The following is a 23934-nucleotide window of genomic DNA, read 5'->3' on the forward strand; positions in this document are numbered from 1 at the left end:
CGAAAGCCTACTCTTGTTTCCGTTTATTCTTCTCTCTCTCTCTCTCCCTCTCTTTCTCTCCCTCTCCCTTTCTCTATATATATATATTCACTAGAGATTGAAGTAATTTCCTTTTTGCGCAATCGGTAACGCATTATCATGCAGGTAACAATAAGTTTACACGTCCACAAACACGATTCAAGGAAACGATTTAGACGTGTAAACCATGGAAATTGGAAAACATAACTTGATGCGATGCTAGTGAAGAATCACTTGCAGAAGTTAATATTCGACGTACGAGGGGTAAAGATACGATGGAAGCACGTAATTTGAATAAAGATCCGTGTAATTCGTACGAACGAGGAGACAACTGTAATATTTAAATTGCACTCAGTGGAGGAGAAAGAAAGGCAGAGATTCGATGCTCAAAAGTGAACAGCTTGTTACTACGAATAATTAGTTGACTAGGACTTTACAGCACGTTCGAAACTCCATAGGTCGATACTCTATTTTTGCTTGATTCTTGTTGGTTTACACAAATGAAATTAGAGATTCAATCGATCGACTTTAGAAGGCACTTACGTGAATAAATATTTTGTCTTTATTTCAGCAAAGACAACCCTTTTCGTGAGGTACAATATATCTTACAGTATATTAATACGAACATGATTGCACGTTACGGTGAAAGTGATCATTCGGACTAGTTATCGATCGTTAAAGCTATAACACGCAGGCTACGCACGCACGCAAAATATAGTGTTTCCTGAATCTATAGAAGACCCCCGTAATCCGGAACGATAGTAACTGGCCACGTTACTTTATACCTTATGCGTTATTTAATTAGCGCTTTATTTGATCGGACTGTTAAAATAGCTCGTCCATTTGGATCGATTACAAAAAATAATTATGCATGTATGTGCATGCACACGCATGCGTTTTGCGTATGTAATTTTTATTTAATTATATATAATTTTAATTAATAATACTATATATATAATATATGATATATATATCATATATATATCATTATATTTCTCCTCTGTTACGAGATCGATCGACTTGCCCTACTCGACATTACCTTATCTAACGGACTCGTTATTGGCACGTACACTGTTTTCTTTGGACCGCTGTTACAATCGAAAACTTTTGAAATCAGACTTACAAACGCGATGGTACGTCAAGGCGACTTCTGCTTTCAACTGCATTCGTCGTGTTGCGAAAATAACTGCAATTCCGACGCGCAGCTGTCGTCGGACAAACCTGCCTAAACTGTTCCGTCTATCCGCGGCAAACGTGCTTTCTCGTTTCAAGATCATGGGAAGGATACGATAATAAGTTCATTCTTGTTGATTTTCTCGTTGTCTGCTGGCCAAACAAGAAAAGTGTCTCGTGAAACGAAACGAACGTATACGAAAGAGAAGAGAAGATAGAAGTTTCTTGAAAACAAATGATAAATCCGTGACGTTGTTCGATGATAGGAGACGAATAGTACTGTACTTTGATTTCATTAATACTAAACGCATCTAATTTACGTCAATTAATAACTTTGTTAAGTGGTCGACAAGGTAACGAAAACGCAAAGTCTGAAAAAGCATACTAAATATAAAAATCGATTCTCTATGAAAATGTAATTTGTCAGGTTTATCATTTGTCCGACCTTGCCACTTTTTATACCGTCGGTGACATTGGTTCGCGCGATTCGTTCTTACGATCTACGTATAAATTGAGAAGAACAATAACCGATAATAAGTAAAAAGAAAGACATTTGCGAGATGTCGTAATCCGTAAACACGGATTCGAACGTGTAATTTTTCTATGAGATTTGACTTTTCACTGGATTTCGTACCATCGCCTACCCTGTCCTCGCATCCTTAGCTCAGTCTATATCCTCAAACATCTCCTTTTAGCCTATCGGCCGTCATCGGCCAGCCATTTGCTTGCAAACAAACGCAGCGAACAGACGCAATCACACGCACGCACGCACACGTGTACGTACTATCGCTCAAAAGTATCCAAACACTTTTGCGCAAGAATATAATTTAATTAAAAAATAGCAAGTTCAAACACGATGCACGTCGTTTCTTGTTACGTTAATGCTTACAAATACATGGCATAAAATATAAAAGTTAAACGACTTTCGGTGGTTCTATCGTTACGAGGCGTAATGTATACCGTTCGTACAAATTGACTAGGATGTTCGGATACCTGTGAGCGATAATGTACATCTCTCGTTCTTTCGATCCCATCTGACGATGCAATAATAAGAGAAACTTTTTCGTGGCATAAATATGCGTATCTTAAAATTAGCAACGTGTTACTCGTAGATCGAGTTGCTGCGTTTCGAAGGATATCGACGAAGAATCCTTAAACGTTCACGGAATTATATTAATGGTGTTCGATCGAATTGGAAAGCAAGTTACGCGGTTCCTCCGTTTTAAAAAGGGAATGGAACCGATCTCGTCAAACACCATCTTGATTTGTAACATCTCTGTTGAAAATACGACATACGAAATAGTCTATAATAACGTTTAACCTAATAATTAGAATTAGAAACTGTTCGGTGGCATTGTAAAGTACGACGTTTCGTGCGAAGATTAGAAAAAGGTGTGCTAACGTGTTATTGGCATACCGATACGTTTACGTAGGACGATTAAGTACAGCGTCGAGCGACGCCCTTGTGCGTAATTGGAATTGGTTGAGCTCGTTCGTAAAAGGAAGGAAAAAGGATACAAATATAATCGTATATTTGTTAACCGATTAACGTTTACAGCTCGGAGCCATTGACCGAAGATTTCTGGCAGTATCGTGTATCGTAAAAAACGAGATCCAATCGAGTCACGCGTTATTGCGTTGTACTAACGACTGTTAGTAGATAACAAATTATCCCGTAACCGATAAATAATCGAGACAAACTGAACAGTGTCGAATATGGTCCCGTGAGCCTCTTGTTCGAATACGAGAATCTGGCGCATAGCTATACACATATACATGTAAGGAGCGAAAAAGAGAGAATAATAATAGTATATGGAATGTATATCGGAATATAGACAAACGATTGATTAAGCGTTGTTTGTCGTTCGATAAACGATCAACCTTAAATCCGAAACTCGACGAGTTTCTTATTTAAAAAGGAGAAAATATGATACCGCGACGCTCTCTTGATTTCGTTATATCGATTACAGGAAAACTTTATAAGATTAAATCGTTAACACGATCGATTTCGAGCTAACACGATCGTACACAAATACGCGTGAATCAATAACGTGTAGAAGAATAAGCACTACATATACGCGTAGTACGATAGCAAAGTATTCCATCATAACTGCTCAGTCCAATGATTTCGATCTGTCTAATCTAAATTTACTTTCAAGATCAGAATTTGTACTAATATTTACGAGACGAGAATGAGACTGTTCAAGCTTCTCGATATTTTCCATCGAGAAAGACGCACCGTCGGAACCGAAACGCTCTAATATCACATTATTGGATGGATTTGATTGAAAAGAACTCGCACTAACGTCGGCTCTCTCTTCCAAAGAGCTTACGTTATGGGATACATCGACAGATGCTGTAGCCGGCTCTGTGTTGATGAGTCCGTCACAGGAATGGGGCAAAATTCTCGAGAAAGCCCTTTGAACGGAATATTCCTCGCATCTTTCTTTATCGGCGTACCTGCCGCTTGCTTTCAAAGAACCGCCGTGCACTCGATGACTCTTTGCCAACTCGGAATCGAAATTTTCCAACCAATCCACGGACTTCGAATCATCCGACTGATTCTCTTCGATTTTAAGCGAAGAAGCTGAGCTCCCCGCTCCTCTTACCATCGATGTATTTTCTCGTTGTTCTCCCACATTTTTCTCCATACTGTCATCCGTATCTCTATTCACTTGGCTAATGCGTGCCTTGGACGTTGAACGATCGTCCGACTGCCAAATACCCTGTTCTCTGCTACTACCAGCCGTACAATCGACATTTATCATCGCATACCTTTCGACGTTCGACACTTGGTAACTTTGATTCTCTGGATCCGACGTGTCTGACGATTTGTCCATTGGATACGGAACAACACAGTGTATGGAACCAGCTTGATACAGAGGATTAAAGCTATCTCTAGAAACGAACGGTTGTTCCTGATAGGCGAAAGGAATGCATACATTTTGTCTCGTACTTCCGTCTGCGACGGCGCAATACGGTGGGAAATGCGCGAATGGAATACCTTCTCGGCCTTCGAGTTGCTGAGAACTCGTACCGCCACTCGAGTATTGCGTGTTTTGATCCAGACCGTTGTTCAATCTTGTAGAGAAATTGCAAGTATAAGAGAAGCATTGGGACACGTTCGAATTCGCTGGCGCAACGAACGAACTCGATCGCGCGCTCGTCGATTCCGGTGACGTCGCGTTTGATACCTTACCACGTGTTTGAGCTATCACAGTTTCGTAGCTTGGAGGTGGACCATATAACTGGTAGTACGGACAGTTCGCGTCGTTCAACATAACGCTCATGTTCTGATAATGGCCCGATGTTGTCGCATTACCGGTGTAAGCGGGCATCGCTCCGTTTCTTTGAGGACCTAAGAACACGAATAAATTGATCAACATCGAATACCCCGCAATTATTTACCAGACAAATGTACACTCGCCTTTCCACATACGGTGCAATAATACAGTGTTTCTCGCGGAATTGTACGTAATACGAGCCCTCTGTCCTTGACACGTTGAACCTCGAAGAGAACTTTGGGCTCGCGCGTTCGTAGTTCTAGTCGGAATAGCCGATGCAGCCGCTCTGTATCTTCCTTGTAACCAATATCGATACCACCAGCCACCACCGGAGCATACCAGGAACATAATTATTACCAATATCCTAACGAACGACGAAAAATCGTGAGAATATTGCAAAAATGTTGTATCTTCTTAGGAGATGTCGATCAGAATGATCTGTAAAATTGTTTTGCGCACCAATAATACCATAAATGATGAAAATGTAGTCCCGGTGACACGCAACAACCAATACCGCAACAATATTCGGTTCTAGAACACCTAAAATGAATTTACATGTAATTACACGTTCGTCCTTCCTGTCTTCCTCTTCCTCTCTGAACATTCTCTCCTTTCTTCCATCTTCTTCTTCTTCTTCTTCCTCTTTCTTTCCCCTTTCATTAGCTCTCTCTTTTTTTTCTTAATTACCTTCATTAGTCGTCTTTCGTTTCATTATTTGAGAGAAAAAAAAAAAAGAAAAGAAAGGTTCCCCCTTTTGACTTACTAAAAGATAAACATAATTACGTGTATGAAACTCACTCATAGTATTTTGTTTCTCCAGGTATTTCAGAGGCACAATACTTTGCTTCTGCCTGAAACAAATATTACATATTATAAATAGTGTACCATATATTTTAAATAGTGTACCAACTTTAAACGTACATCCACAGATGTAAATTATACAAATTAATCTTAAGACTAAAATAATCGCGATCATTATGAAATAAAGGAGCGAGTTTTTGATAAATCTTATTAGAATAGGAAGCAAACGCTTGAACGTTACAATCCACTTCTCGCTGTACTTTCATTTCCAAAGGAACTTTCTTCAATTTAGAATACAAAGAATAACTTTTCGTTTGATATTTCTTGTTAAATGGCATGAAAAATGAACGCGCTGAAACGAAAAATATCCACTCACGTATATCAAACACTTCGACGTTCCGACGAATATCGCCAGCTTTCTCTTCGTATTTCGTACCATTTTCTCGACTGATATTTACACCTTCGTTCTCAATAAATAAAAACCGTACACTCTGACAAATTGTTTTGACATAATCACCATTTCGGTCCGACTATCATGTGCACACAACATTGCACACCACTTATTGATTTCAATTTCGGAACTTTACAATGACGTCATGGAAAACAGGGTTGCCAATATGAATAAACTAAACTACAGTACATAAATTAAACTAGAAACCAGATGCTACTCGAAAGGTATAACAGTTACCATTTCCTACCTACAATTGAACATTGTTCGACCACGCAGCTCGTTTGTAGTTCGGCCACAGATAATAGAGGGCATAACTATAGACTAGCTCGTCTATGGCTTCTGATTTTTTACACCACCGGTATTTCAGAACATGTAACGCAAACTTCATAACTGTTTGCGTTTGTCGTTAGGTTTTACGTTATGTATAGGTTAGTTCCAGCATTTGTCAGTTTACGAGCGAGACACTGAAATTAAATAATACAGTTATAAAGTTAAAATTGATCTAACTTTAATCATCTTTATCAAAATGGCTAATACTCTAGCTAATGTACCTGTGTCAAAAATTATAAAGAACAAAAGCAATTTCGAAGATGAACCCAAGAAAAAGAGTCGAGAAGATTGGCGAAAGGCTAAGGAGTTAGAAGAAGCGAGAAAAGCTGGTACAGCACCAGCTGCAGTAGATGAAGAAGGCAAAGATATTAATCCGCACATTCCACAGTACATTAGTGCTACGCCATGGTATTTTGGCGCACAGGTATGCATTAACTTTTTTATGAAATTGATATCTCCTTTTATAGTCAGTACATATAACGTTAAAACATATAATACTTACTTACGTGTAATATTCAAAGGGGCCTACTTTGAAACATCAAAGACCGCAGCCTGAAAAACAAAAGCAGTATAGTGGTATAGACGAATGGTATAAACGTGGTGTAGATACATCTAAAGTAGCAACAAAGTATCGTAAAGGAGCCTGTGAAAATTGTGGAGCAATAACTCATAAGAAAAAGGAATGTATGGAACGTCCACGTAAAATAGGTGCAAAATTCACAAATGCAAATATAGCACCGGATGAGTTTACACAACCAGAGTTATCTACGGACTATGATGGCAAAAGAGACAGGTCGTTTATCTTGAACTTTACTCGATACAGTACATACTGAAATACTTGGTAAAATTTAAATATAAATATTAATATAAAACAATATTTTAAATATATCAATTCAATGTAGGTGGGCTGGTTACGATCCTTCGCAGCATAGAGCTATTATCGAAGAATATCAAAAGATCGAAGAAGCAAAACGACAAATGCGTGCAGAGAAGTTAAACGCGGAAGAGAATGATGAACAGGATTCGGATAAAGATGAGGACAAATATGTTGACGAGGTTGATATGCCTGGAACAAAAGTAGATTCTAAACAACGTATTACCGTTAGAAATCTACGAATTAGAGAAGATACAGCAAAGTATCTAAGAAACTTGGATCCAAATTCGGCATATTACGATCCTAAAACGAGATCCATGCGTGACAATCCTTATACCGGCACAGACAGAGAGTATGCAGAAATCATTTTATACATTCCGTTATCTTCTGAACTGCTCTTACTTTCGAAAATACTAAAGTAGCCGTATTCTGTTTCAGGGTGGATTATAAAGGTGAAAATTTTGCGCGTTTCTCGGGAGATACACAACGACATTCGAATGCTCAATTGTTTGCATGGGAAGCGCATGAAAGAGGTGTCGACGTTCATTTACTCGCTGAACCCACTAAATTGGAATTACTTAAACAGGAATATGATAAAAAACGTGACGAACTGAAGGATAAAGCTCGTGAAAGTATAATTAATAAATATGGAGGTAAAGAACATCTCGATGCTCCTCCGCCTTCTCTTTTACTAGCACAAACGGAACAATATGTGGAATATTCCAGATATGGAAAAGTACGTATATTCGTATATCATTGGATCACGAAGATTAATTAAATTATATTATTTTTCATAATTTGTATTTATTTACAGATCATCAAAGGACAAGACAGACAAATAATTCGCTCTAAGTACGAAGAAGATGTATATCCAAATAATCATACTTGCGTTTGGGGTTCTTATTGGCATGCTGGTAAATGGGGATACAAGTGCTGTCATTCGTTTATAAAAAATTCATACTGTACGGGAAGTGCAGGTAAAAAGACAGCCGAAGCAGCCGTTATCGAAATTAGAAAAACGGTAAATGAGGAAGAAAATTCTAACGAGGAAACGATAAATTCATCCGATGAAAAATCTGCAAGTAACGATACGTCCTCGGATGAAGAAGAAAAGGTATTAAGACCGATAAAATCGAAATCATCTAAAAGGAAGGAGAAGAAACAAAAACAGAAAGAAAAACGAAAGAACAAGAAGAAAGCTGCTAGGTTACAGGAACAGGATAAATTACAACAAGCATTGCAGAAAGAGGAAGAAAGACAAAAGGAAGCGGAAAGGCTGTTACAAATGAATGAAAGAAAACGCCCTTACAATAGCATGTATGAAGTTAAAGAACCAACAATGGACGAGATCGAAGCATTTCAAATGAAGCGACAACGTGAAGACGATCCGATGGCGGAATTTCTTAACAAATAGCTTTTAAGAGCTCATAAAATCCTTGTAAATTTTTTAACTGTACTAAAATTTATTATGTATAGATATAAGTTGGAAATTAGATATATATATATATATATATATACATAGAATTGATTCATTTTATGTAAAAATGTAATATACTATAAGAGATTAAAAAACGAATATCGTATCTTGTATTAATTAGACGTGTTTAATAAAACGTGAACAAAATTGTTACATTATTTGTTACGAATGGAAGTTCATCAAGAATGTAATACATTTTTATTCGATTAAATTATCTTTTTATTTTATTAAATTTATTTCATTAATTGAATTATTCTATTGGAGTAAACAGATTAGATTATTAGATTATTAGTCAATTTAGCGAATTTTATCTTCACAAACGTATTACCGTGCTGAAACAGGGCAGCCATGCGAAAGCTAACACGTATCAATGTATCATTCTCTAAAAAATTCTGACAATGCAAAATCAAAATTGCTAAAAACAATCGCGATGTTATAATTCGCAACTCTAATTCTAACCGTAATCAATCTCTCGCAACACTAATTCAAACCATAATTAATCTCTTGCAATACTAATACAAAAACCGTGATTTGCACAATATGATGGTGAGCCGACGTGTACACCGGCCAAAAAAAAAAGAAAAAAAGAAATACTACTATTACTACTACAAATACTACAAGCGAGCATAGTGACAAAATAGTAACGAGAATGACTTTCCATGCTTTGGATGATCCGAAATTCAGAGGATGGAAAGCCATTAGTAGTTGCCCTCTTCTATGACAAATTTGCCGGGCCTCTTCGGCTCATAGCCTTTTCTTTCTTCGGGCGCAATGCCCGCTGAAACTTAAATCTACCTCGTCGAGTCTTTCTAATCGGAAAACAAAAAAAGAACCCGAAAATGTCAACTAAAAATTTAAATCGCGCCAGTTAATTCAAGTAAACATGGATGACCATCGATCATAATGATCGCTATCTGTTCTTATGTGCGTGCTCGAGCAATATATAAAACGTTCGTTTCGAAATCTACTTCCTACTCGCGATCATGAGCGCGAAATTCGAAAAACCGATAAGCAAAGCTTAAGCTGAGTGGCATGCTCCAACTCTTGTTTCCCAGCTTCGCCGTCGATTTTTCAAATCAAATTTCCTGAAACAGGTTGGACACGCGAAATCGCGCCTACCCGACCAGAGACTGTGCCAACCTGCCCGGCCCTACCTACTTATAATTAACACTCACACCAGAAAGTATGCTACCTATCCTACCTAACCCTATATTTAAAAAATAGCAAAACAGACAACACACCAACACACTCACTCCACGGTTCTCACACATAACCGGGGCGCAAGAGCCTACACTAGAGAGACGTCCCGGGACGCCTCCGACACCCCGGGTTTAACATACAACTTTCACACTCTAAAGTACGTACCATTTTCCTGAAATCGACTGACGATGGCTAGCGACCATTGCGTAAAAATATTCTGTGTATCTCAACTTTAATTATCCAAATATATTTAAATCTCAATTTTAATTAAATGCTCATAATAGTATATAATCATGTATATGTATATCATCTAAAGAAATAATTTTAATAGAAGAGATCGTCGTACTTTGATCAATTATTAAATCTTTTTGTTGTTTAATACTGAGATTAGTGATATTACCATTTATAATTCACTATACATATTTATCAGCACCGAATATTTCCAATGGTAATTGGAATATACATATTTCTGAATTCCATAAGTATTTCAAGATTATAATGAAAAGCAAAAACGACGCAATTCCACAGCCTAACCACATACACACACAGTGGAAAATACGTTGTGCACGATACGCTAACGCAACGTCAGTCGCTGAAAACATTGTTAGGCTTATAGACTAATCATCATGCCCATTGCCTTCTTCCCACCCAAGAAGCACCTGGGCACGTGAGTGAGATTCTGACAATGAACATGGAAGGGGTTAAACCTGAAAATCCTATGCTAAAAATATGATTAGCCTATCTATTATATTTTGTATCTAACGGGCTAATTTGATTTTCCAGTCTAATTTCATTTCAAATTTTAATAATTCTATACTTTATTTTACTTTATTATTTCAATGAACAATTAAATTGATAAACTAAAATGAAGGAAATTAACGAAGAATTTACATATTTGTCAAACATAAATTAAGATTCAATGCAAGTAATATTTATATCAATGAATAACAATGGACTCTAAATGAACTCTATTAATGGAAATATCCTCAGGCGATATCTTTATCAAAACACATCTTTGAAAACACAAAGGAACGTTGAAAACTTGTTTTGATTCTGAAATCTGCCTGTCGCGAAGTGTCTTCTTGCACGTGAAATTTTATAACATATGTCTTAACGGGCAGACAAAGTTAGGCTTTAACATATACTTTCATATTCCATATTCCGAATTTTACTGAAATTATACCGTGTATGCTCAAATAATAAAACTGCTCCATTATAAAGTTAAAAAGATTAAAATAAATATCATTTATGATCTTTATCAGCATTATAATAACTTTAATCATAATTGAATTTCCATATTAACGAAGCCTGAGGGTACCAAACTTCTCCACTACAAAATATTCAAACGAAGTGATTTCGTTGTTTATTTCAATATTCATATACATTCTTGTATGAACATTCGATCTTCATAAATAGTCACATTGAATATAATTTGATTTTGTAAATAATTTTAGTGAATATATTCTGTAATTTTTAATCGTATATATAAGTATGCTAATTGTCAACATACATTATCATCAATATTTAAAAACGCGATGTGCAAGAAAACCTATCCTGAACTAATAAATAAAACACAGACAAGAAAACGTTACTACTCACGAGTATGATAAATACCCGCGGTCACTATGCTCGTCAAAAATTCTACGTGATACAACCAGTCAACCCGTGTCGATTCGGACCTTTCATCCTACGACATGATTGAGTGACCAGAGGAACAAAAATGCATGCGACTCACGATTAGATGCGAAGATTAGTTGTCGTCAATATCGTTGTAACCCAAGGAAAGTCATTACCAAGCTGCCATCAAATTGGAATCATCGATTTCGATGGAAGAAGCGAAGGCTGGAAGTAACCTGTAACAAACGATGGAATATTGTAATTTCTTCTTAATGACAGTATTAATTATTTTCAAAGTTTAAGATGATAAAAGACTGATTCGTATTAAGCAAAAACTTTTAACAATAATTCAATTCAAGAATAGAAAGTTTACGCTTGTTAAGTTTTTATTCGAATACTATTTCTTAATTAATAATAATTAACGTAAAAAATAAGGAATAGAATTAAATGAAGTAAATACAAGGTTACGAAGAAAATATGTACTGTTCTTTCAAAACTGCAAATTAATTATTATACATTTATAAAAGATAAAGAAATATCATATCAAAGATATCAAAAAATATATTCCCTTGTTAATATTTTGTCAAAATTTTTGAATAAATTGTCAAATATTTATGAATATTTCATAATTAAAATGATTTGTGAAAATTGCCCGCCAAACTAAATGTCCGCCATTAGAGTTTTAAATATACCAACGTAAAATATGGTTGGCTTTCCTTGTCCGTTAAACAAAGCTGCGCACCAGATTCTGCGCGATGTGCGAAACATGTTCAAACCAGTCTATGGTGGTGTTCTTTCTCGAATATAATAGAAACTATTAAAAACTATTGAAAAAAGCGAAATGACAACCAAAAGTATTACCAAATTTCCATGAAAAGATCTCGAATTTATCATCGACGACCGGGGTGTCCTTTTGAATTTCGCGGCATCTTTTTGAATTTCGTAGCGTCCTTCTAATACCTCGAAATTTATCTCGCAATCAAGCAATAATCTGCACAAAAGAAGACGAAAACATTAGAACAAATGTATAAAAAGAACAATTTAATATAAAAATGAAACAATGATCAAGATTGAATTGCGTCTTGAAAATTATGATACGAGCTACCGGCAAATGTAACAACCAAAAAGATGGTCGAAGAAAAGAAGATAATCAAATTTGGATTATAACGATTATATTAAATAAAAACATATGATAATTGGACGAATTTATAATTAACGTAAGTTTGAACTGTGAAAGAATCATTATAAAGATACTACGTATGTAGAGAAATAAATGGGCACCTGTCACAGAGTGACACCGTACACGTCTAATCGCTCCAATTTTCGACACTAAACTGATTCCCCCGCGCCGTAGCGAATTTCGGTTGATGAGGAGTGGGGGGCTCTGTAACAAGTCACTCATACTCGTTTACGAACAGGAATCGTCAAATTCTTGGAAAACTTGTGCTGAAGGATAAATAATAAATATGTTTTCAGTAACGATCATGTCAAATAAAGGAATAAATTGCAAACAAAGAAATAATATATTAAACCAAAACGCGAACGGTATTTACGGATCTGAAATGTGGATATCTGCAATTAGTAATTTAATATACGTTTCATACTTTAATTTGATTAAATAAAATTGATTAATGAATATAAATTCTTTAAATGAGAGATTCTTTAATTTCTCTAAATTGCAAGAATATAATATAGTAATTCTATTGATGAGTTTCGTTTAGAGATTCGTACAGAAAATCAAGATAACCGTGAGGCTGCAATGGATCAGACATATCATTCATAAACTTTATTTAAAAATTGCAAAATGAATTAACTTTAGTAAATAAACTTTATTAAAATATCATAGAATGAATTAACACATAACATAACATTTAATACATACGTAATTTATTCTAGCATTAACTTACAAGTAAATTGTGCATAAAAGTTTAATAAATGATGTTTAATTTCAAGTAATAGGATATTCTTTTCTAATTTTCACAAATGTGTTATTTTCAGATTGCAAGGTAAAAGTTGATTTGTAACTTTTGAACAGTAAAAGTAGCTTCTTGGACTTAAAAAAAAGCCATTATTTTACAAGCTTAATCTTATTATCTGCTGAAACAAATAAAACTTCACATCATTATGAATGTCTTTTTTCAAAAATATAAGATGTCTATTTCTAAACGGTCTTATTCATATACAACTACACATTTATTACTTTGTTACAAATGAGAGAATTTTAACATATAGAGAATTCCATTTCTTAAAATTAGTCAACTGCTAACAGTGGATTAAAAAAGCATATAAAACATATATATATATATGTCGGGTTTGCGTTAAGGGCGTTTAATGAATCTTCACCAGTGTTGTTCATGGTTGTCGCACAGATGTTTATTACACAAATATGGCTGATACGGGATTGACAAGCGGACGCGGTAACTGGACGCTAATGACGATGGCCCTAGGTACGATATAGCGAATCCACGGTCAACGGGATAACGAATATACTTTGCTTCAAAGTCTAAGTCGGACTCGACTTACTACTCGTGATACAAGGATCGTTTGATTGACTCTTAGCTAATGAGATTGCCAGAAAGGGAATGACTTTCCGTCACGACGACGCTACAGAGGAAAACTATGATGGGGTGTGCCTAAGGGCACGAGATCATCGGATTCGTCAAAGAAAGCCTCCACTCGGAGGGTGAGGGAAATAGACGTTGCTGTTAATTGGTCAATTTCTATGTTGGCGGTTAGAAAAGGATGCTAGCCGCCCTTGAGAGAGAGTTCCTAGCAGGCAGCGTCATACGTGACTAAATCAGGTTTCCCATATCTTCCCGCAATAGGTGACAGATTTACAGGCTGATAGAATAAAGACTGTTTGTCAATCTGAAGGACTTTAGTTAACTAAGTCCTAAGATTTGTAACGGTTCCTCAGGCTATCTGAACATATACTGTAAACGATGCATCGGCATCTGGCGATCATCTTGCCCAAAGAATGGGGTCTGTGTGTGGCGAGCTGCGGGGCTGTTGGAATGTCTTATTGTCAAGTGTCTGTACTGCCAATTCTTTAAAGGAAAGCTATGTTACTTTATATCTCTGTTAGGTGGAACGTTCATCCTGTGACCGTGGCTACGCTCGGCGACCGGTTGTCGCCTCGAGCCTAAACTCATTGTCTCAAGTTTCGAATGACTGTGTCTGGGTTATTTCGTAAATGCTACAGTATTGAGGCTTTTTCCAAATAATTCCAACGGAGGGGCCCGGTGTCCTTTCATCTCCGACATATATATATAAAGAATGTTTATTAAAGCATAATTTCTTTCTTTTCTATTTGTACAACACAGCCTCCCACTATCGATTCCTGATTCCTTGCAGCATTTGTTTCATTTTTTCGTTGGTTAGACATCGAAGTAAAAGTAATTTTGCAATATTTCTTGATGACAAACGCACAAATTTCTCGATACATAAAATAATAGCAAATATAAATTATTGCGGAAACGGCAACTGATCCAAAAATGATAGCCCTGTTAATATAATTTTTTATTATATATTATATTATATTATATTGTATTGTATTATATTGTATTATATTATAAGATCATCAAACATACGCTGAATATGAAAAATTAATATCAGTTTCATAACAGCAAACATTATCACCACAACAATATTGCTGTGATTCACATAAACCCCAAATGCAATAATGTGGTGAGCTCTGAAACAATATGTATAAAGTATATTTTATAATGTTTATTTAATTGTATGTTCACACATTAAAAAACTACACAACGATCATCACACAATTACAGTCTTTACTTGGTACTAGTTTCTAATAAAATATACAACAATAAATGTAAAAACTTGAAATTACCATCGAGGAATTTAAAAAATGATCGAAGTAGCCTGCGATATACAGAATGGACGAATCTGTCAAAACATGGACATAGACTATAAGATATTATATAGATGCATTATTTCGAATAATTTCGATAAAACAATTAAAGGCTGTCTCCAATTAATGACTCAATAGCGCGATATGACTTAATGATTTTTAACGTATGAGCGAAAAGTGGAAAGATCCAACAAGCCAACGGAAAGAAACCAAAAAAGCACATGTACATTTAAAGAAGTAGATATATCAGGTATATGTTCGTTTTCAAGTACATCTGGTATTCGTGATCATTCGAAATAATCTAACAGTTGTGTATACCAATTTCATAATATTCAAGATTAATCTAGACGTTTTACACGTGATAATTATACGAAAATGGCGATGAGTCCGAGTACAAAGCAAAAAATTGCAATTGTTTTAGATGTCAGCAAAACTATATTTCATTGGGGATTTATTCCTGCTATATTATTTTTAGGTTAGTTCTTTTTCTCTATGCTTTCCACCTGATTGTTCATTTATTAATTTCAAATTCTATATATGTGCAGTTATTTTATAATACGAATGAATATGTATATCTTCCTAATAAATCTAACGTATGGCCGACACGTAACTCATTGATTAATTTACCTTTTAGGATTTAGAAAAGGTGCTGATCCAGGCATGCCTCAATTATCAATTACAAAGTAAGTTTCTGCATAAATTTATCTTTGTGCAAAGTAATTTTTTATTTCAAATTGATATTCTGAAATTGAACATGGATAATTTTTTATTTCAGCTTATTATGGCAATAAAAAATAGCTACTTTGAAATTACTTTATCTTACGTTTCATGAAGATATTTCCACAGCTTGACCAACTATATTTCTTTATTTTCATTAAATTCAATATAAATTTATTTCTATAGTTATGACTAAAATTATTAGCAGGAGAATGTCATCTTTATGTTGAGTTAAGCAAAATAAAAATTTTCTAGTAAAAATTTGAATTACAATGTTTTACTTATTATAATAAAAAATAAAAAAGGTAAAAATGTCAGAAATATCTATATATTGAGAGAAGTATCAAATATCCTTTGCTATTTGTTTCCATTATATTCATAGTTATATTGTTCTCTATTATGAAAGTTTATTCTTATCAATGTACATATATGTAGAATATTTTTATATCTTTGAATGATTCAGTATTAAATTCAATGTTCTTTTGTACTTATTTCTTCACATAATAATGATTAAAAGCTTTTTAAGATAAGATTGTAGCATTTAAATAAAATCTAAAGTGAGTTTTGAAAGGTATTTTTCTGAATTAATAGCAGATGCTTTATATATAATACTTAAATTTAACTCTGTCAAATCTATGTATTAAATAAATGATGTATCAAGCCCTTACGCATTATTATTTTATACCTGCATATATTTATTTATATTTTATCTACTTAGAAATATAAACAGGCAGCAATATTAATGAAAATTATAGTTAATATACTATTAAAATAATAAACGTTAATAATTACATAAACGTGCGTACAATCTTATACGATATAGAAAATATAATTAACAATTATTAATTAAGATTTTTATAGACTGATTTTCATAAACAATATATCCACATTCTAAAATAAAAATTACTATCGCTCGTTATAGGTATCGAAAGAACCTTTATTTTAACACTTTTCAGTTTAAAATTCTGAAACGCAAGTTTCCAAGATATAAAGTATCTAAGTAAGAAAGATAGATAAAATATATTGCAAGAAGTAATAATATATTCGGACTGTGAAGGAAATAGATCTTAAAATCGAAGATATATGTACTTTTTTGTTGGTAACAGTGATACCTAACCTGTCAGAAGTAAAGTAGCAGATTGGAACTGTAGTCAGTTTTGGGCACACAGATACAACATTTTAGGTTCGCGGTTTTACTGTGCTTGTCATTGTGTAGAGCGCAAAAGTAACAAGCGGATGCGTTATAAATTTCTCGTTAAAGCGTATGTAGAACGAAGTACCAGTGATCGTTAAAGATAGCCACCACGTTTTCACGAGAACTCCCTTGTCTAACCCTGCCTGTTATGCGGTGGTGAACGTCGACAGGTGAGTGCGCGCTTTCTGTCTCACAATATTTCCCTCCGTTCTACCAACGAAAAAAAGTAATTCTCTTATGGCAACGGGCTGCGATGGTGTTATTTCTGTCAATTGCTTTTTATGGATCTTCAATAGTGACGGATGGTAGTGTTGTAGCACGAAGATTTGCGATGTTCTGAAGTTTCCTGACGAAAAATTCGAGCTACTGCTAACGATGTGCATCCTGATGTAACTACATCGGTATGGATCTTCCGATTACCGACTAACCTTTTTTGCTCAAATGTATTTTTTTTTCTCCCCACGAATATCTTCATCCAATTGCACTTACTATCACTTTTTCTTTAATCGTTCCTCGTAAGCGCACAAAGGTTTCACATAGTTTTATATTTATAATTTCACAAACGATTTCAACAGCTTTTAAATGTGTATATAAGCAAATGATTGTGACATTGAAATTTTGGAATAATTAATCACTAATAAAAATCATTAGATGTAATAGTATGTTCCAGAGTTTATTTCAGTTATTGAATATGTTGTTTTGTGCTATAATAGTTATTATTATTATGATTATTATCATTACCATCACCGTTATCTTATCATCTTCATTATCATCATCATGATTGTTATTATCATTTGTATCCTAAAAACTATTCTAATAAAATTAATATTATATACATCTATGTATACAAAACTCAAATTTTTGCTGTTCATTTTTTGATATTTGCTTTATTGTATTACATTTCTATTTTCTATATAATTCCTGTACAATATATCTGAATTACATAGCAGATTTTTTTCTATTTTTCCTACAGAAATTATTGTAGACAGTAGTAACAGTGACGCTCACTCGACAAGCGTATAAAAATAGGATGTCAGGGCATAGAGGCGGAGGAGGGGCTGGGAGTCATCAAGGAGGCCCAGCAGGCCTCAAACAAATAGATTTAGATCAAATTTGGGGAGATCTACGTGAGGGTATTGAACAAGTTTATAACAGACAATGTATGTCTAAACCAAGATATATAGAGTTGTACACGTATCCTTTGTAATTTAAAAATTAAGCAACAAAAAAGAAAGAAATGCAACTATAATAACAAAATAATTCTCCACGGTCTATTAATTTCCTTATTACATAACTTGTCAGACATGTATATAATTATTGCACAAGTGTTCATCAACAATTAACTAGAACATCAACCAAAAGTAAGAAAGGACAAATTTCTCAAGGAGGTGCACAGTTAGTTGGTTTGGAATTATATAAACGTCTACGTGACTTTCTTAGAAATTACCTTATAAGTTTATTGAAGGTGATCTTTTTTTTATTCACTGATTATCATTATTAATTAATCCAGGAATAGAATATTCGATATTTTAATTTGATATTTTTTTGCATAGCATGGAATTGACTTGATGGATGAAGATGTATTGCAGTTCTATACAAGACAATGGGAAGAATATCAGTTTAGTAGTAAAGTACTGAATGGTGTATGCTCATACCTAAATCGACATTGGGTACGTAGAGAATGTGAGGAGGGTCGTAAAGGAATTTATGAAGTTTATCAATCAGCTTTGGTTACATGGCGAGATAACTTATTCAAGCATTTAAATAGACAAGTAAGTCTTTTAATAAGTAAATGTATGGAAAATAGACTAAAAAGTAAATTCTATATTATAATACATCGCAGGTCACTAATGCAGTACTTAAATTAATTGAGCGGGAACGCAATGGGGAAACAATAAATACACGTTTAGTCAGTGGTGTAATCAATTGTTACGTAGAATTAGGTTTGAATGAGGATGATCCTGGTGCTAAAGGACAGAATCTTACTGTTTACAAAGATTCTTTTGAAAATGTCTTCCTTGAAGATACAGAAAGGTTTTATACTCGAGAAAGTTCAGAGTTCCTTCGACAAAATCCAGTTACAGAATATATGAAAAAGGTTTTGAAATCAACTTTTGTTATATTATCATATCTTCTAAGAATACTGTTTACAAATATTATTTTATTATAGGCAGAGCAAAGATTATTGGAAGAGCAAAAGCGAGTTCAGGTATATTTGCATCAAACAACGCACGAAATATTAGCAAAAACGTGTGAAAGAGTGTTAATTGAAAAACATTTGGACATTTTTCATTCTGAATTTCAAAATCTCTTGGATGCTGACAAAAACACAGACTTAGGTCGGATGTATCAGCTAGTGGCAAGAATTCCAAATGGTCTTGGAGAATTGCGAAATCTTTTAGAAGGTCATATAGCTAATCAAGGACTTGGAGCTATCGATAAATGTGGTGATTCTGCAGTTAATGTACGTTCATTAATAATCTAAAATAACTGCAACTTAATTTTGTGTAAAAATATTTTTTTGTAGGATCCAAAGATTTATGTAAACACTATTTTGGAGGTTCATAAAAAATACAATGCTTTAGTACTTGTTGCATTTAATAATGACAGTGGTTTTGTGGCAGCTCTTGATAAGGCTTGCGGAAGATTCATTAACAGTAATTCGGTAACTAGGGCAGCAAATAGCAGCAGCAAATCACCAGAGTTATTAGCAAAATATTGTGACCTGTTGTTAAAAAAGAGCAGCAAAAATCCTGAAGAGGCTGAACTTGAAGATACACTGAACCAAGTTGTGAGTAAAGATGAGATGAATAAAGTACAAACACTACATTTTTGCTTGCTAACAATATTACACCCTTTTTTTTTCAATCGCAGATGGTGGTATTTAAATATATAGAAGACAAAGATGTGTTTCAAAAATTCTATAGTAAAATGCTGGCAAAACGATTAGTACAACATATGTCTGCCAGTGATGATGCAGAAGCTTCTATGATTTCTAAATTGAAACAAGCTTGTGGTTTTGAATATACTTCAAAATTGCAACGAATGTTTCAGGTACTGTATTGTGCTATGATATCCTTTTTTTTTTTTTTTTTTTTTTTATTTAATTTGTATTTATTGTATTTCACTCGTTTTTCCGGGCTTTTTATTTTTTTGTAGGCAATTATTTTTATATCGTTTACTAACATTTGTCAAAATCATACAACATTATAATTATAGCAGTCTGTTCACAGGATATTGGTGTGTCTAAAGATCTAAATGAACAGTTTAGAAGACATTTGACAAATTCTGCTGAACCATTGGATATAGATTTCAATATACAAGTGTTATCTTCTGGTTCTTGGCCATTTCAACAATCCTTTACATTTTCATTACCAACAGAGGTAAACGGAATTGAATAATTCATTTGATAATAATAGTATCATTTAAATATTATCTTTGCATTACAGCTAGAGAGATCTGTACATAGGTTCACCACTTTCTATAGTTCACAGCATAGTGGAAGAAAGTTGAATTGGTTGTACAATATGTCTAAAGGAGAATTGCATACGAATTGTTTCAAAAACAGGTCATAAAATATTTAACAATAAAATTTAAGTTAAAATTATAATAAATATTTTGTGTCAATTGCAAATGAGGTTTCATTCTTTTATTGCAGATACACGTTGCAAGCATCCACATTTCAAATGGCTGTTCTCTTACAATATAATGGTTCCACTGTGTGGACGATACAACAATTACATGATGCTACACAGATAAAAATGGATTTTTTGCTTCAGGTAACAACAAAATCGAAAGAATTAACATATATAATAGAGCCTAGATGATATATTCATTGTTACAGGTTATTCAAATACTCTTGAAAGCTAAACTATTAACAGCAGCTACTGATGACGATGCTGAATTGACACCATTGTCAACAGTTGAGCTTTTCACAGGATATAAAAAGTAACTCTATTTAATAGTCTGTGATATTTACCTTATCAGAAATTATATTAATATATTACTTTTATGACAGCAAGAAGCTGCGGGTTAATATCAATATACCAATGAAAACGGAATTAAAGATTGAACAGGAAACAACACAAAAAAATATAGAAGAAGATAGAAAACTCTTAATTCAGGCAGCTATTGTTAGGATTATGAAAATGAGGAAAGTACTCAAACATCAACAATTGGTAGCTGAAGTATTGAATCAATTAAGTTCTAGGTTCAAACCAAGAGTACATGTTATTAAGGTACGTATAAACGACATTGTTTTTAAAGACATTTTCACATATATAAATATATGTGAATAATTTTTTAACATATGTAAACGTGTATTTTTTCTTATATTGATTTATCATGACATGATATCGATGAATAGAAATATCTGAGAAAATAAATTGAAATGAAAAAGATATAACCTTAATATAAGATGATTCTGCTCTTTCAGAAATGTATAGATATTTTAATTGAGAAAGAATATCTGGAGCGCACAGAGGGTCAAAAGGACACATATAGCTACCTGGCATGATCAAGTTGATCTACGACAACGATACAGCAGCAACCACGAACGAAAGATGACTGTCCAATGTCAATGCTAGATATTGTCACAATATTTATTTAAGTTTCGAATTTGAATCTCATACATTCTCCTTGTACATGGATGCCCTTGTACCATGTTGTCCCTCTGGTCGCATTTAGAGTCTGGTTTTTATAATATCAAAAGGACACATATAGCTACCTGGAATGATCAAGTTGATCTACGACAACGATACAGCAACAACCACACACGCGAACGAACGATGACTGTCCAATGTCATTGCTAGATATTGCCACAATATTTATTTAAGTCTCGAATTTGAATCTCATACATTCTTCTTGTACATGGATGTCCTTGTACCATGTTGTCCCTCTGGTCGCATTTAGAGTCTGGTTTTTATAACACGTTAATAAAATCATTTCATAGTCAAGCTGCTAGATGTATTACTGTCTACGCTGCCTTTGACGTAAATTCAAGTGTTACTGATTTTTGATACGATATCGTGTTGTGAAGCGAAAAATGCACGAATCTAACTTTTACATTCATAATCTTGCAAAGAACAATAAAAAAAATGTTTTCGAAATTATAAACTCGTAAAAATAAATAGAAGAAAAAAGAAAAAAAGAGCGAAAAAGTCTAGTATTAAGCGTGATAAGAGTGAAATAAATAAAACACTCTGTAAGTAAAATAATGTTTCAAACAAATTTAACATATATATTATAAGACACATATTAACAAACGAGGATTAAAGGCTGGACATGCACCATTTCCTTTTATTATTTTTTTTTTTTCTTTTCTGTTTTCCTTCTAATAATATAAAGTGCATTGTTCGTGTATAATTTCTACGAGCTTACAGAGTAAGAAAGAAATGTAATTTCATCAATTATTTATATTATAACATAATATGAAACACATGAATTTAAACACATAGATAGTAATGCATTTTAATGCAACAATCGAGAGGTTTAATTAATAATTACGTGTATAACGGAAAAAATTTTATACCAGTGAATAAAAAAATTTACCCTAATAATATAAAAGTTAATCTATGTTTTCAAGAATAATATATTCATGGTTACGCCAATTTTTATCATGACTTATAAAATTTGAAGATTCATATGATTATTTTGAAGTTGATTTATAGTAAAAATTAATTGGGAAAGTGATATTTCATATAAAGACTTTGAAAAATATGGAATGTACTTTAATTTATGATTTGTTTTTCTCTGATCAGCGACAGATATATGAACCTTATGATACCAATTATTTGAATATTTTATTAAACATGAAACTTTCTAGAGACTAAAATAAATTGAATATTTAAAGTGCAATATGAAATAATACGGAAGTTTGCGGTGCAGTATAATTTTAAATATGAACTCAAGCAGTGATTTAAATATGAAAATTGTTAATGTATCAGTGCTTTTAATTTTAATAAGGATAGCAAATTTCGATGTATACATATATGTGAGGCTGAGTTGTAAAACGCAATGTGTAAAAGGGTTATAAAATAAGAATTTTAAACGGAACGTTATCGTAATTATAAAAAGGAGAGGGGCATCAAAAATGGGCGAAAGAGTTATAAGCATTTGAGAATAGCATCTTCGTATTAAGTGCGAGTGCGAGAGAGAACGAGAAAGAGAGAAAGAAAACAATTAATTTAATATATTTTATTAAACAGAACATATTAGAGATTTAAATAGTAAAACACTAAAACAACATTATTCAAGTTAGATTGCGCAGAAATGGTTAAACGGAAAATACAGACATATATCATCTTCGTTCACTTTTTTGTGACACTTGACATTATTTAACTAATTTCAAGTGATAGTATTTAGAATATGTCGAGCTGCTTTTATAAGCGTAGAAAATATACGATAGTACATATATTGTTTAAGCGAGGATATAAAATAAAAATCTGTAAAATTCATTTGATAAAAAAATAGTCAGTGTTTTCTGAGACGTTTGAAGATTAAACTTTGAGATGAATTCAATTAATTTTGTGAATTTTTATACGTACTAACCGAAATTTATCATTCTTAATCAAATTTTTTATGCACAAAATAGGACTTAAGTGTAAATAAATTGAGTAAGTTATTGAAAATTGTTTTGAATAAAATAAATTCATCTCGGTTATAATGGAAATTAGTTTTGTATCTCTTTGTAATTCTACATGACATTACTTTTTGAAAATATTAAACGAATATAGAAAAATACGATTTCCATAATTAGACTTAGAATGTTTATACTTGACATACTTCATTCTGACATTTCGCATCCTAAATTCCATTGATATTTTAGATATAACTTATTTATTACGTATATGTTAAAAATGCTAAAAATGTCCCAGATATAAGATAAATAAAAACAAAAAAAGAGATGTTAAGATGAATCATAAAGC

General features: G+C 33.4%; 3 protein-coding genes and 2 long non-coding RNA genes across 8 annotated transcripts; 3 read left to right on the top strand and 2 right to left on the bottom strand.

Annotated features, from left to right (window-relative positions):
• Positions 1-557: 557 nt before the first annotated feature.
• On the bottom strand, positions 558-5877 carry LOC132913283 (uncharacterized). The gene is made up of 5 exons (XM_060971504.1): positions 5653-5877; positions 5274-5326; positions 4935-5015; positions 4619-4839; positions 558-4549 (listed from the first exon to the last, which is right to left on the bottom strand). Exons 1-5 carry the CDS (start codon positions 5713-5715, stop codon positions 3306-3308), a joined length of 1662 nt encoding a protein of 553 aa, XP_060827487.1. The 5' UTR covers positions 5716-5877; the 3' UTR covers positions 558-3305.
• Positions 5878-6094: 217 nt separating this feature from the next.
• Positions 6095-8561, top strand: LOC132913282 (pre-mRNA-splicing factor SLU7). Its single transcript, XM_060971503.1, has 5 exons — positions 6095-6481; positions 6579-6850; positions 6960-7283; positions 7370-7667; positions 7746-8561. The coding sequence occupies exons 1-5, from the start codon at positions 6254-6256 to the stop codon at positions 8343-8345; spliced, it is 1722 nt and encodes a 573-aa protein (XP_060827486.1). The 5' UTR covers positions 6095-6253; the 3' UTR covers positions 8346-8561.
• Positions 8562-10015: 1454 nt separating this feature from the next.
• Positions 10016-12627, bottom strand: LOC132913294 (uncharacterized). Its single transcript, XR_009659357.1, has 3 exons — positions 12507-12627; positions 12087-12216; positions 10016-11461 (listed from the first exon to the last, which is right to left on the bottom strand). It is a non-coding gene; the product is annotated as an uncharacterized LOC132913294 (long non-coding RNA).
• Positions 12628-15108: 2481 nt separating this feature from the next.
• LOC132913293 (uncharacterized) lies at positions 15109-15908 on the top strand. Its single transcript, XR_009659356.1, has 4 exons — positions 15109-15333; positions 15518-15571; positions 15731-15779; positions 15872-15908. It is a non-coding gene; the product is annotated as an uncharacterized LOC132913293 (long non-coding RNA).
• A 1040-nt stretch (positions 15909-16948) lies between these two features.
• On the top strand, positions 16949-23527 carry LOC132913279 (cullin-1). Of its 4 annotated transcripts, none has more exons than XM_060971494.1 (15): positions 16949-17178; positions 17305-17409; positions 17982-18202; positions 18311-18473; positions 18562-18780; positions 18852-19106; positions 19179-19472; positions 19536-19799; positions 19883-20062; positions 20242-20391; positions 20458-20576; positions 20667-20787; positions 20853-20956; positions 21027-21246; positions 21444-23527. In XM_060971494.1, the coding sequence occupies exons 3-15, from the start codon at positions 18039-18041 to the stop codon at positions 21522-21524; spliced, it is 2334 nt and encodes a 777-aa protein (XP_060827477.1). In that variant the 5' UTR covers positions 16949-17178; positions 17305-17409; positions 17982-18038; the 3' UTR covers positions 21525-23527. The 4 variants fall into 4 exon arrangements, with proteins under 4 accessions (XP_060827477.1, XP_060827478.1, XP_060827479.1 ...); XM_060971495.1 differs by having other exon boundaries at positions 17318-17409; XM_060971496.1 differs by having other exon boundaries at positions 17326-17409.
• The last annotated feature ends 407 nt before the right edge of the window (positions 23528-23934 follow it).

This window comes from Bombus pascuorum, chromosome 13 (assembly GCF_905332965.1).
Source record: "Bombus pascuorum chromosome 13, iyBomPasc1.1, whole genome shotgun sequence".
NCBI classification, from domain to species: Eukaryota; Metazoa; Arthropoda; class Insecta; order Hymenoptera; family Apidae; genus Bombus; species Bombus pascuorum.

Excerpts from the sequence above, each read along its gene's own strand:
- LOC132913283 (XM_060971504.1), bottom strand. The coding sequence starts at position 5,715 with ATGGTACGAAATACGAAGAGAAAGCTGGCGATATTCGTCGGAACGTCG. Across the intron at positions 5,327-5,652 it reads CGTCGAAGTGTTTGATATAC|GCAGAAGCAAAGTATTGTGC; the intron begins GTGAGTGGATAT and ends TATTTGTTTCAG. Across the intron at positions 5,016-5,273 it reads GGAGAAACAAAATACTATGA|GTGTTCTAGAACCGAATATT; the intron begins GTGAGTTTCATA and ends AATTCATTTTAG.
- LOC132913279 (XM_060971494.1), top strand. The coding sequence starts at position 18,039 with ATGTCAGGGCATAGAGGCGGAGGAGGGGCTGGGAGTCATCAAGGAGGC. Across the intron at positions 18,203-18,310 it reads AGATATATAGAGTTGTACAC|ACATGTATATAATTATTGCA; the intron begins GTATCCTTTGTA and ends ATAACTTGTCAG. Across the intron at positions 18,474-18,561 it reads ACCTTATAAGTTTATTGAAG|CATGGAATTGACTTGATGGA; the intron begins GTGATCTTTTTT and ends TTTTTTGCATAG.
- LOC132913282 (XM_060971503.1), top strand. The coding sequence starts at position 6,254 with ATGGCTAATACTCTAGCTAATGTACCTGTGTCAAAAATTATAAAGAAC. Across the intron at positions 6,482-6,578 it reads CATGGTATTTTGGCGCACAG|GGGCCTACTTTGAAACATCA; the intron begins GTATGCATTAAC and ends TAATATTCAAAG. Across the intron at positions 7,668-7,745 it reads AATATTCCAGATATGGAAAA|ATCATCAAAGGACAAGACAG; the intron begins GTACGTATATTC and ends ATTTATTTACAG.